The 13465-nt window shown below is 39.9% G+C and overlaps 1 protein-coding gene across 1 annotated transcript in view; it reads left to right on the top strand.

Moving 5' to 3' along the window:
• Cntnap5bl1 (contactin associated protein family member 5B like 1) overlaps nucleotides 1-13465 on the top strand; it is a 985855-nt gene that overhangs the window by 216744 nt on the left and 755646 nt on the right. Inside the window, 1 exon segment of the mRNA NM_001329899.4 lies at nucleotides 11194-11387. Coding sequence (NP_001316828.2) covers nucleotides 11194-11387 — 194 coding nt within the window.

Raw genomic sequence — 13465 nt, 5'->3', positions numbered from 1 at the left:
TTGATCCACTTGGACTTAAGCTTTGTACAGGGTGATAAGGATGGATCGATCTGCATTCTTCTACATGTTGCCCTCCAGTTGAACCAGCAGCATTTGCTGAAAATACTATCTTTTTTCCATTGGATGGTTTTGGCTCCTTTGTCAAAAATCAAGTGACCATAGGTGTGTGGGTTCATTTCTGGGTCTTCAATTCTATTCCATTGGTCTATCTGTCTGTCTCTGTACCAATACCATGCAGTTTTTATCACTATTGCTCTGTAATACTGCTTGAGTTCAGGGATAGTGATTCCCCCTGAAGTCCTTTTATTGTTGAGGATAGCTTTAGCTATCCTGGGTTTTTTGTTATTCCAGATGAATTTGCAAATTGTTCTGTCTAACTCTTTGAAGAATTGGATTGGTATTTTGATGGGGATTGCATTGAATCTGTAGATAGCTTTTGGTAAAATGGCCATTTTTACTATATTAATCCTGCCAATCCATGAGCATGGGAGACCTTCCATCTTCTGAGGTCTTCTTCAATTTCTTTCCTCAGTGTCTTGAAGTTATCTTATTGTACAGATCTTTTACTTGCTTGGTTAAAGTCACACCGAGGTACTTTATATTATTTGGGTCTATTATGAAGGGTGTCGTTTCCCTAATTTCTTTCTCGGCTTGTTTCTCTTTTGTATAGAGGAAGGCAACTGATTTATTTGAGTTAATTTTATACCCAGCCACTTTGCTGAAGTTGTTTATCAGCTTTAGTAGTTCTCTGGTGGAACTTTTGGGATCACTTAAATATACTATCATGTCATCTGCAAATAGTGATATTTTGACCTCTTCTTTTCCGATCTGTATCCCTTTGATCTCCTTTTGTTGTCTGATTGCTCTGGCTAGAACTTCAAGAACTATATTGAATAAGTAGGGAGAGAGTGGGCAGCCTTGTCTAGTCCCTGATTTTAGTGGGATTGCTTCAAGTTTCTCTCCATTTAGTTTAATGTTAGCAACTGGTTTGCTGTATATGGCTTTTACTATGTTTAGGTATGGGCCTTGAATTCCTATTCTTTCCAGGACTTTTATCATGAAGGGGTGTTGAATTTTGTCAAATGCTTTCTCAGCATCTAATGAAATGATCATGTGGTTCTGTTCTTTCAGTTTGTTTATATAATGGATCACGTTGATGGTTTTCCGTATATTAAACCATCCCTGCATGCCTGGGATGAAGCCTACTTGATCATGGTGGATGATTGTTTTGATGTGCTCTTGAATTCGGTTTGCCAGAATTTTATTGAGTATTTTTGCGTCGATATTCATAAGGGAAATTGGTCTGAAGTTCTCTTTCTTTGTTGTGTCTTTGTGTGGTTTAGGTATAAGAGTAATTGTGGCTTCATAGAAGGAATTCGGTAGGGCTCCATCTGTTTCAATTTTGTGGAATAGTTTGGATAATATTGGTATGAGGTCTTCTATGAAGGTTTGACAGAATTCTGCACTAAACCCGTCTGGACCTGGGCTCTTTTTGGTTGGGAGACCTTTAATGACTGCTTCTATTTCCTTAGGAGTTATGGGGTTGTTTAACTGGTTTATCTGTTCCTGATTTAACTTCGATACCTGGTATCTGTCTAGGAAATTGTCCATTTCCTGAAGATTTTCAAATTTTGTTGAATATAGGTTTTTATAGTAAGATCTGATGATTTTTTGAATTTCCTCCGAATCTGTAGTTATGTCTCCCTTTTCATTTCTGATTTTGTTAATTTGGACACACTCTCTGTGTCCTCTCGTTAGTCTGGCTAAGGGTTTATCTATCTTGTTGATTTTCTCAAAGAACCAATTTTTGGTTCTGTTGATTCTTTCTATGGTCCTTTTTGTTTCTACTTGGTTGATTTCAGCTCTGAGTTTGATTATTTCCTGCCTTCTACTCCTCCTGGGTGTATTTGCGTCTTTTTGTTCTAGAGCTTTTAGGTGTGCTGTCAAGCTGCTGACATATGCTCTTTCCTGTTTCTTTCTGCAGGCACTCAGCGCTATGAGTTTTCCTCTTAGCACAGCTTTCATTGTGTCCCATAAGTTTGAGTATGTTGTATCTTCATTTTCATTAAATTCTAAAAAGTTTTTAATTTCTTTCTTTATTTCTTCCTTGACCAGGTTATCATTGAGTAGAGCATTGTTCAATTTCCACGTATATGTGGGCATTCTTCCCTTATTGTTATTGAAGACCAGTTTTAGGCCGTGGTGGTCCGATAGCACGCATGGGATTATTTCTATCTTTCTGTACCTGTTGAGGCCCGTTTTTTGACCAATTATATGGTCAATTTTGGAGAAAGTACCATGAGGAGCTGAGAAGAAGGTATATCCTTTTGCTTTAGGATAGAATGTTCTATAAATATCCGTTAAGTCCATTTGGCTCATGACTTCTCTTAGTCTGTCTACATCACTGTTTAATTTCAGTTTCCATGATCTGTCCATTGATGAGAGTGGGGTGTTGAAATCTCCCACTATTATTGTGTGAGGTGCAATGTGTGTTTTGAGCTTTAGTAAGGTTTCTTTTACATATGTAGGTGCCCTTGTATTTGGGGCATAGATATTTAGGATTGAGAGTTCATCTTGGTTGATTTTTCCTTTGATGAATATGAAGTGTCCTTCCTTATCTTTTTTGATGACTTTTAGTTGGAAATTGATTTTATTTGATATTACAATGGCTACTCCAGCTTGCTTCTTCTGACCATTTGCTTGGAAAGTTGTTTTCCAGCCTTTCACTCTGAGGTAGTGTCTGTCTTTGTCTCTGAGGTGTGTTTCCTGTAGGCAGCAGAATGCAGGGTCCTCGTTGCGTATCCAGTTTGTTAATCTATGTCTTTTTATTGGGGAGTTGAGGCCATTGATATTGAGAGATATTAAGGAATAGTGATTATTGCTTCCCGTTATATTCATATTTGATGTGAGGTTATGTTTGTGTGCTTTCATTCTCTTTGTTTTGTTGCCAAGACGATTAGTTTCTTGCTTCTTCTAGGGTATAGCTTGCCTCCTTATGTTGGGCTTTACCCTTTATTATCCTTTGTAGTGCTGGATTTGTAGAAAGATATTGTGTAAATTTGGTTTTGTCATGGAATATCTTGGTTTCTCCATCAATGTTAATTGAGAGTTTTGCTGGATACAGTAATCTGGGCTGGCATTTGTGTTCTCTTAGTGTCTGTATAACATCAGTCCAGGATCTTCTGGCCTTCATAGTTTCTGGCGAGAAGTCTGGTGTGATTCTGATAGGTCTCCCTTTATATGTTACTTGACCTTTTTCCCTTACTGCTTTTAATATTCTTTCTTTATTTTGTGCGTTTGGTGTTTTGACAATTATGTGACGGGAGGTGTTTCTTTTCTGGTCCAATCTATTTGGAGTTCTGTAGGCTTCCTGTATGTCTATGGGTATCTCTTTTTTTAGGTTAGGGAAGTTTTCTTCTATGATTTTGTTGAAGATATTTACTGGTCTTTGAGCTGGGAGTCTTCACTCTCTTCTATACCTATTATCCTTAGGTTTGATCTTCTCATTGAGTCCTGGATTTCCTGTATGTTTTGGACCAGTAGCTTTTTCCGCTTTACATTATCTTTGACAGTTGAGTCAATGATTTCTATGGAATCTTCTGCTCCTGAGATTCTCTCTTCCATCTCTTGTATTCTGTTGGTGAAGCTTGTATCTACAGCTCCTTGTCTCTTCTTTTGGTTTTCTATATCCAGGGTTGTTTCCATGTGTTCTTTCTTGATTGCTTCTATTTCCATTTTTAATTCCTTCAACTGTTTGATTGTGTTTTCCTGGAATTCTTTCAGGGATTTTTGCGATTCCTCTCTGTAGGCTTTTACTTGTTTATTAATGTTTTCCTGTGCTTCCCTAAGTGTGTTCAGGTCTTTCCTGAAGTCCTCCAGCATCATGATCAAATATGATTTTGAAACTAGATCTTGCTTTTCTGGTGTGTTTGGATATTCCATGTTTGTTTTGGTGGGAGAATTGGGCTCCGATGATGGCATGTAGTCTTGGTTTCTGTTGCTTGGGTTCCTGCGCTTGCCTCTCGCCATCAGATTATCTCTAGTGTTACTTTGTTCTGCTATTTCTGACAGTGGCTAGACTGTCCTATAAGCCTGTGTGTCAGGAGTGCTGTAGACCTGTTTTCCTCTCTTTCAGTCAGTTATGGGGACAGAGTGTTCTGCTTTCGGGCGTGTAGTTTTTCCTCTCTACAGGTCTTCAGCTGTTCCTGTGGGCCTGTGTCTTGAGTTCACCAGGCAGCTTTCTTGCAGCAGAAAATTTGGTCTTACCTGTGGTCCCGAGGCTCAGGTTTGCTCGTGGGGTGCTGTCCAGGGGCTCTCTGCAGCGGCAGCAACCAGGAAGACCTGTGCCGCCCCTTCCGGGAGCTTCAGTGCACCAGGGTTCCAGATCGTCTTTGGCTTTTTCCTCTGGCGTCCGAGATGTGTGTGCAGGGAGCAGTCTCTTCTGGTTTCCCAGGCCTGTCTGCCTCTCTGAAGGTTTAGCTCTCCCTCCCAAGGGATTTGGGTGCAGAGAACTGTTTATCCGGTCTGTTTCCTTCAGGGTCCGGCGGTGTCTGTGGCAGGGGTCCTGCCGCTCCTGGGCCCTCCCCCACGGGAGCCCAGAGGCCTTATACAGTTTCCTCTTGGGCCAGGGATGTGGGCAGGGGTGAGCAGTGTTGGTGGTCTCTTCTGCTCTGCAGCCTCAGGAGTGCCCACCTGACCAGGCGGTTGGGTCTCTCTCTCACCGGGTCTGGGAGCAGAGAGCTGCTGCGGGCCGGGATCCGCGGGTGTGGGACTTCTGGTAAACACAGAACGTGCCCGGTTCTAGAGAAATTCTGCTTCCGTGTGTCCCAAGCTCACCAGGCAGCTTTCTTGCAGCAGAAAATTTGGTCTTACCTGTGGTCCCGAGGCTCAAGTTCGCTCGTGGGGTGCTGCCCAGGGGCTCTCTGCAGTGGCAGCAACCAGGAAGACCTGTGCCGCCCCTTCCGGGAGCTTCAGTGCACCAGGGTTCCAGATGGTCTTTGGCTTTTTCCTCTGGCGTCCGAGATGTGTGTGCAGGGAGCAGTCTCTTCTGGTTTCCCAGGCCTGTCTGCCTCTCTGAAGGTTTAGCTCTCCCTCCCACGGGATTTGGGTACAGAGAACTGTTTATCCGGTCTGTTTCCTTCAGGGTCCGGCGGTGTCTGTGGCAGGGGTCCTGCCGCTCCTGGGCCCTCCCCCACGGGAGCAGAGGCCTTATACAGTTTCCTCTTGGGCCAGGGATGTGGGCAGGGGTGAGCAGTGTTGGTGGTCTCTTCTGCTCTGCAGCCTCAGGAGTGCCCACCTGACCAGGCGGTTGGGTCTCTCTCTCTACACTAGACTTCTTAACAGAGACTCTGAAAGCCAGAAGATCCTTGGCAGATGCCATACAGAGCCTAAGAGAAGAAAAATGCCAGCCCAAGCTACTACACCCAGCAAAGTGCGCAATTACCCTAGATGGAGAAATCAATGTATTGTAAGACAAAACCAAATTTAAACAATAACTTTCCAGTAATTCAGCCCTGCAGAGGATAATAGAAGGAAAAATCTACCACAAGGAACAAAAGGCTTTCCCCTGAGTTACTCTGGTTTGAAATCAGTGTCTACCCCAGGCTTCATTCAGGCTAGCTGTCAGCATGATGGCAAAGAAGGCTAAGAGAGAGGTTTAACAAGGTGGGAAGACAAAGTCTGTTTTATTTAAATATTATAGTTCTATAGGCAATGGGTTTGTACATGCTGAAGATTTTTGCTCACTGCTAAAACCTACATGGGCTACAAGGAATCTGGTGATAATCCTGAAGTCAGAAAAGCAGATTTAAGATCTCTGGTTACATCCTCTACATTGGGTCTAGGCTTGGCTTATTCTTTGGTGTATTGATAGCCTTTCTAGGAATTTGTGGATAAATCAGTAGGTAAAGGTACTTCCTGCCAAGCTGGAGCACCTAAGTGCAATCCACATGATCTACATGGTGGGAGAATAGAATCAACTCTCATAACAGTCTTCTGACCTACACATTGCTACCATGGGATACTCCCAACTACCCACATACAAAAACATGCACATGCGAATATTATACGTAATGTTTTTAAATGAAATGCAATTGCTAATTTCCCTAAAAATTTACAGGAATACAGCAGAGAATGTGGAGTTATGTTTAAGATGGGAACAAGAATGATGAGTGAGAGAGGGTGACTGAGAGTGGTTCGGGGTATAGAACTCTGGCTCTGGATTAAGGTTGTCTGGACTAGAATCCTCTGCTTGGTCAACTATAGGACACATGTGGCTGATAAGCTACATGATGTCCCCGGCACTGGATCTCAGCAAAATTTGTAGAACCTCTACTAATCTAACCTTGGGACCAGAACTTGGTACTGAACCTGACCTCTATATTTTGTACTAAGATCTAGATGCACCAAATTTTCTGAAATAGAAAACAAAACAAAACAAAAAAACAAAAAACCCAAAAACCTGAAGTTAGCTGTCTAGTAGAGATGGTATTCATATATTGCTAATTTGTAATTAGCTAATATGCACAAGACCCTGGTTAGATTCCCAACATTATGCAAAATCAGGCAGTGTGGCACTAACCTGTGATCCAAACACTATGGAGATGTAAGTAGGGGGTTAATAGTTCAATATCATCTTTCGCTACATAAGGAATTTGAGGTCAGCCTGGACTACTTGGGATCTCGTCTAAAAGAAAGAATAAATTATGTCAACCAGGCAGTGTGTAGTTAAAAGGGTTATAGGGTGTTAGAAACCATATCTGACATAATTTTAAAATCATCCCTGGTCTTATGAAAAACTATGGCTGAATTCTGGATGTTGTTACATACCTAAGGTAATATCTTTTTTTATTCTTTTTGCATTTGCAAGATGGGTCAGCAGGTAAAAGTACCTTTTTTCAAGGCTAATTCCTTGATTTAAATCCTAGGAATCATACTACAGAAGAAGAAAATCAAATTCCACAAATTGCTTCCTGATATTATTTACATGCACTTATTGGCACATAAATGTTCAAAGATAGACAGACAGACTCAAACACACACACACACACACACACACACACACACACACATACACACACACACACCAAATAAATAGATAAATGAATAAATGTCATAAAACAAACTTTTTTAGCATTTAAATGTTTTAAAATTCTTTTATGCATAATCTGTATGATTGATGATAGTCCTTTATATTTAGAAATCATGGAGACATCAGTCTTGGCTATGGACAACACAGCCTCATTTGGTACTTTTGACTTTATGCCTCCATGTGTTTATGATAAATTTTGACATTATTAAGCAGGACTTGGTAAGCATACAGTTTGTCATAAAAAGACTGTACATATCTTCAGGTTGTCCTCATCATTTTCCAAAGCATATTTATGTCTAGCTAGTAAAAAAATATGTTTGCCATGCCAACCATGTAAACTATGAATGTTTTTCTATTAGATGTAATATGTGACAAAAGGCATCTTCAACAGCAGGGGAAGAAGCCTAGGTGATAATCAGGCAGGGACTGGCTCTTCATGGTAAGCACTTAAAAGCTATGAAAAAAACTGTAAAAAAGAAACATTCTAAAACATTAACAAGTGTCCACCTGGGTACTATTGGCAAATAAAATCAAATTATGAGGAATTTTTAAAACTAGTGAACCTCACTTAAAAAGGCCAAAGTCCTATAATATTCTGCCTATAAAAGTGTATTATTTATTTTATATGGCCATTTATTACAGAGATATACTAAAGGGCTCCATGGAAGAAACACAAGCCTACAAATCAACCTGTTTTTAATCTATTCAGAAAAAAGTACCATCATACATGTAGCTGAAGTAGATTAATCCACTCTACCAGCCTGTTGGCAGCAGCACATCTTCCTCATTACCACCCCAATGTTGTGGATACTTGACTCAAACACACACACACACACACACACACACACACACACACACACACACACATGGCCTTATTTTTAATATTCCCTAAATAGTTCAATGGCAGGGCTACTCCCAATCATCTCCACATCTAATATACTCTTCATACTCTTGCCTCTGATATTCCTGAATTATTACTTATTAAAACCTATATTCCATCTTAGCCACCCCATACTCAGGCCTGCAACCACCCTGGACCCTTATCCCAGACTTGTACATGATGGCAGTCTCTCTGTCTCTCTGTCTTATAATTCTCAGGACTGGTGATTCTCCTTCCCTAGTATTGTGTCTTCTCCTTCTGCATTTCTTGTCAAGGAATCCTAAAAGTCCCCTCTCTGCATCTCTGGCAAGTCATTGGCAGCTGGCAAATTTATTTATTAGTCAAACCAAACTGGGCCCAGAGATACTCAGCATCCTTTATTCAGATGTTGCAAATATTCATATAATTTCAGGAACCTGATTAACATAATATAAGCAATGAACTAAATCCACAATATATATGTCCATTTCCTATCAACAATTTAGTATTGTTGAGGTGACAGTGTTCAAAACCACTTTGCATTTTTTACTTTTTAAAATCAGTGAAGTCTCTGAAATGAGCTATAATAGAGATTGTGCATGATGGATGCTTTCAGAATTAGCTTGCATTTTCCTAGGAAAGTAATATCTGTATCTCTTTCAGTTCTAAGGAATTATCAGCGAGGCAGGATTAGTGGTTGGGACTTTTAGGCGTGGTCGGTAGTAGTGATAGTAGTAACAGCAAGTATGTATTTCTGAGGCTAGTGTGTCAGGAAACTCGAATGCTTTCTCCCATGACTATTAACATTTATTAAATTTGTTTCTTGCAATTATTTCTTGAGAAACACATGGGTGTATATAATGTATTTTGATTAACCCTCCTCATTTTCCCTCCCTTCCAATTCCTTTTCTATGGCTTCTACTATTTATTCCTTCAACATTCTTTGTTTTTACATTTTTTGTTTTTGTTTCTGTTGTTGTGGGTAGTGGTGGTGTTTGTGTGTGTGTTCTTGTGAAACAACTTACTGAAATTAGTCCCCTCTTTCTGCCATGTGGTTCTGGGGATTTGAGTCAGGGAGTCAGGCTTGGGAACAAATCATTTTCACTGAGATATCTCCTCAGCCTAAGATCTTCTGGGGATTAGCCACAATATTTCCTGTTACAAAGTAATCTCAAGGAGCTGCATTCCTCTTAACTGTATTTGAATCCTGGCTGTACAGTTTTTTAAACTTTCTGCATTTCTTCTGTTTACTACACCAAGAGATGGATGTTATTTTTTCATAGGCAACTGTGCAGAGAGTAAAAACAGAATGAACACAGTAAATTCCAGTATACAATAGCTGAATCACAAAAAGTATTGATTCTTAACCCCACTCTGGATTGGTTCAGTCTAACAAGGATACAGGAGCTTTCCTCCAAGTGATAGTGCAGACATCCAATGTTTTCCCCAGCAATCTTTGCAGCATGATCTAGACCTTGTTTCCTGTATATGTCATAGGAATGGGAAATCAGGGGGGAAAGACATAACTAGAAGTTTACTTATAGCTTTTATTCTTGAGACCTTGGTCCTGTAGTTATAACTGTAATACTATAAAAGGAAAAAGAAAGCAAGCAAGAAAGAAAAAGAAAATCCGTTACCCCTCCCCACACAAACACTACCCACACATATACATGTGCATACCTCATACTAGAACAAGAGTCGAGAGTATCAGCATACCATAGCCCCTAGCTTGTTTGTGGCACACTGACCACTAACGCAGAACATAGTTCAAAGTAGATTGCATTCATAGGCCTTTCTCTGTCTCTGCTTCAAATCTTATTTAATTGTGGGAAATAAAAGGAATCTTATCAAGCAATAATACTACAGGCAAATTGATTCTGGAAGAGAATCCCAATATCTTACAAGTTTTATGATCAGAATGATTTCTGCCTTCTTTTTCCCAGGTTTGGTATCAATATATGTAGTCCAATACACTGAGAGACTTTGCAGTGGGAACGAGAATGTAGAGTGTCCCTGACCTACTAAGCTGGGTCTGAGTGAACGTTCAGTGGAGACCAGAAATAGAAAGTCCTTGAGTTACCAAACTGAGGTCTGAGTAAATTCTCTTCCATTTGGTGAGAGGTAAACTAGAGCATCAGCGAATGAACGTACAAGTTTAAGGAAATGGTAAAACTCTATATTTAGTAGCACTTTTCCCTCCAGTACTCAGCAAAGGGGTCAGCAAGATGGTTGATTTTCACCACACATCTGTGTGTCTCATAAGATAGTGCAACATCTCTCACCCTAGGTTTCAGAATATTTAAGAATTAAGCAGTCATTAAAAGTATATATTGATTTAAAAAGTATATACTGGAGACAAAAACTTAAGGCATGGGTTTTCCAATTCTAAGAGAAAGAATATTGATTATTTACAAAGTTCAAATTTTATAAATAATCTAGGGGCCAAGCATCTGCTGCAAAGTCCTTGTGAGTATAGTGGAATATACATTAAATGTGCCAGACTTCCTCATTACTGCAGCTATACACACACACACACACACACACACACACACACACACACACACACACACACACACACACACACACACATATATATATGTATTTCTTCTGTTCCCTGCACATGGATAATTACTGAACTGTCTGCTTCCCACCTTTCTAGGCCTGACTACCCTGACTTTAGGTTTCAGCTTTACTGTTTCTGTCTTAGACAGGCCTTGCTGAGTACCTTCTAGTACATTCTGTCTCCCGTACATGAAGTACATGAAGTACTCCTTACAGTACTTGAAGTACATGTACTCCTTATAGTACATGAAGGCTCCTTACAGGCTTTCTTTGAAACTTTCCCCCATTTTACCAAGTGTTCCCCTCATGAAGAATAAAGTTTAAAATAATTAATGATATCCATGGAAGGCTCAATGAATGCCTTCTTTCAGCTTTGTATCCACACTGAGATACGAGTCCCCTAGTAGGTTCATAGTATAGAATTGTACAGAGAAAGAAAAACCAGAGCTAAAGAGAGAAGAATGACAGGACAGAAGGGGAAAGGAAGTTGGCTCCATGAACTCTGCCCTTTCCCTGAACCTGGTACTCTGGATACAAGTTAGAAAATTGGATGAGTAAATATTAAAAGTTTAAATTCAGAGGCAGAAACTGTGCCTTGATTGAACATAGTAGTTCCACTTATCTTCTACATAAGAAATAGTGAATTCCTAAGGCATTATTACAAGTCTCTCTTTTATTGCAGGAACTGGCGGTTGGTCCCCAGCAGATTCCAGTGCCCATCAGTGGCTACAGTTGGACCTGGGAAACAGAGTAGAGATTACAGCAGTGGCTACACAGGGAAGATATGGGAGTGCTGACTGGGTGACAAGCTATCACCTGATGTTTAGTGACACAGGGCACAACTGGCAACAGTACAAGCAAGAAAACAGCATATGGGTAGGCAATACTTTTCTCTGCCAATAAATAAAGATGAAATTTGCTAATTCTAACCAGTGCGTGTCTCTGCCATCTTACTGTAACCAGACTTTGGGGCCTAATCACTCTCTTGTACCTATTCAGAAATAATGAGATCACATCTAGGCAGTTTCATATGTAGCTCTATTTCAAGGGGAATTGGACTACCAGCTGTAGAGAGTTTGGTGTGTTACTGCCTTTCTTGAAATTTCAATGGTTTTACACACAGAATATGTTATGTCATCTATAAAAATTCAAAACCTGGTAACAAAAATATGCTTTCCAATAAGATTGTGTCATTGGCTATCTTTCTTTTGCCCATTGTTCTGTGGTAAAATTCTGCCAACAAAGGCAGGGAATTCACATCTGTGGGAGATTGAAGTGGCTGATCACAGGCCATCAATAATCAGAAAGAGCAATGACTGTTATGCCAGTGTTCAACTCACTCTCTTCACTATTACCTAGTCCAAGATCTTAGCCAGGGAATGCTGTCATCAACAGTGGACAAGTGTACCCATTTAAACTAGCACAATCAAGAAAGTTCTCTGCAGACATGCTCAGATGCTCATCTCTCAGCTGACTCTAGATTTTGTCAAATTGACAACATTCACCATCATATTGGCTGAAGATTGTGTGTGTGTGTGTGTGTGTGTGTGTGTGTGTGTGTGTATGTGTATCAGACACTTTGCATAACTTGCCTAAATAATTCAACTATGTCACTTGTCCAAAATCGCTAGGTATAAGGATTATGCCTAAGGAATCTACTTTAGTCTGAGTGTGCTAAATAGCCACATTCAAAGTTCTAAAAACATTCAAATATACATGACAATACTTAGATTTATCCTGGCTCTTGGCACTGGCAGGAGTAATTATCGCTTTGGAGGTAATATAGCTGCTCTAAGTTATAAAACAGAACTTTCTTCCCTGTTTCAACCCCACATTTGTGAACCTTGTGTAAGCAAATGTTGTTAGGAGCTTTGGGCTTGGTAAGATGGCTCAGCAGGTACTGTGATAACCCTCAAAGAACAAGAACTGGAGAACAGATCCTAGGAACCAGTCAAAAAGCCAGGAAGATGTGATGACATTTTTAAAGTTTCCCACAGCAATTAGGCTAGCAAGATTAGACAAAAAGACAATAGACACTGCCTAAGTTGATAACAAGTGATAGAGGAAAAACACTCCTCATGTCAATCACAGGCATCCATGCATCAGGCCACACCTGTGTGAACATGCATACATACAAGAACGTACATGTATATATCCCTCCCCCTCAAAAAAAAGAAAGAAAGAAAGAATGTTAATGCTTTTATAAAATAACATGTGAACAAATGCTGCTTTTAGTTTAGGAGGAAAAAAATCATAAACATCTCTAAACATAAAAATGTGAATACACTGAGATGCATAGCAGTATTTATCTCTCACAACTTCCTTTGATGCAGCTTTGACTTCAGATACAACACCTTTCAGTATTAGCCCAACCTTGCTGAAAAGAATATGTTTTAGCTGCAGTGATATTTGCTGAAGATCTCTAATTGGGATCAGAGTAAGCTAAGCATTCCAGTTAGTTAGCAAACATGGAGTAATGAATATGAGTGTTGCCATCTTTAGTTGGAACACTTACGATGTCAGCAGCAATATTCTCACTAGGCATGGTCTTTCATTTTCAAAATACTCTTTGAAGGCTCTTCTATTTTGTTTCTCAATATTGAAGTCCACATTAATATTTACAGAATTGGTGCTTGCTTTGCTGTTGAGTGTGTAGTGAAAAATAAGTAGTCCTCTGCCTAGGGAATGATATCAAATTTTTATGTTGACTTTAAAGGCAAAAATGGATGTGGGGTTATTTACTTTCTCTGAAGTTTTCCCTCACAAGTGGTTGTTTTCAGACTGAGTTGCAGTCTTGACTTATGTTTAAAAAAAAGATCCAAGTTTCATAATCTTCAGATCAAAGTGGCCTTCTCTCAGCCTACCTAGGCCTCAGGCTAACTCTCTCTATGTTTGGGGACAGTGCACAAAAAGCTCTAAATCTTGCTTGAGGTAGTATATTTGAGGTCCCTCCC

Source organism: Rattus norvegicus, chromosome 13 (assembly GCF_021556685.1).
Source record: "Rattus norvegicus strain SHRSP/BbbUtx chromosome 13, alternate assembly SHRSP_T2T, whole genome shotgun sequence".
Classification (NCBI taxonomy): Eukaryota; Metazoa; Chordata; class Mammalia; order Rodentia; family Muridae; genus Rattus; species Rattus norvegicus.
The sequence above is the reverse complement of the archived record's forward strand: the minus strand, read 5'-3'. Positions and strand labels throughout refer to the sequence as shown.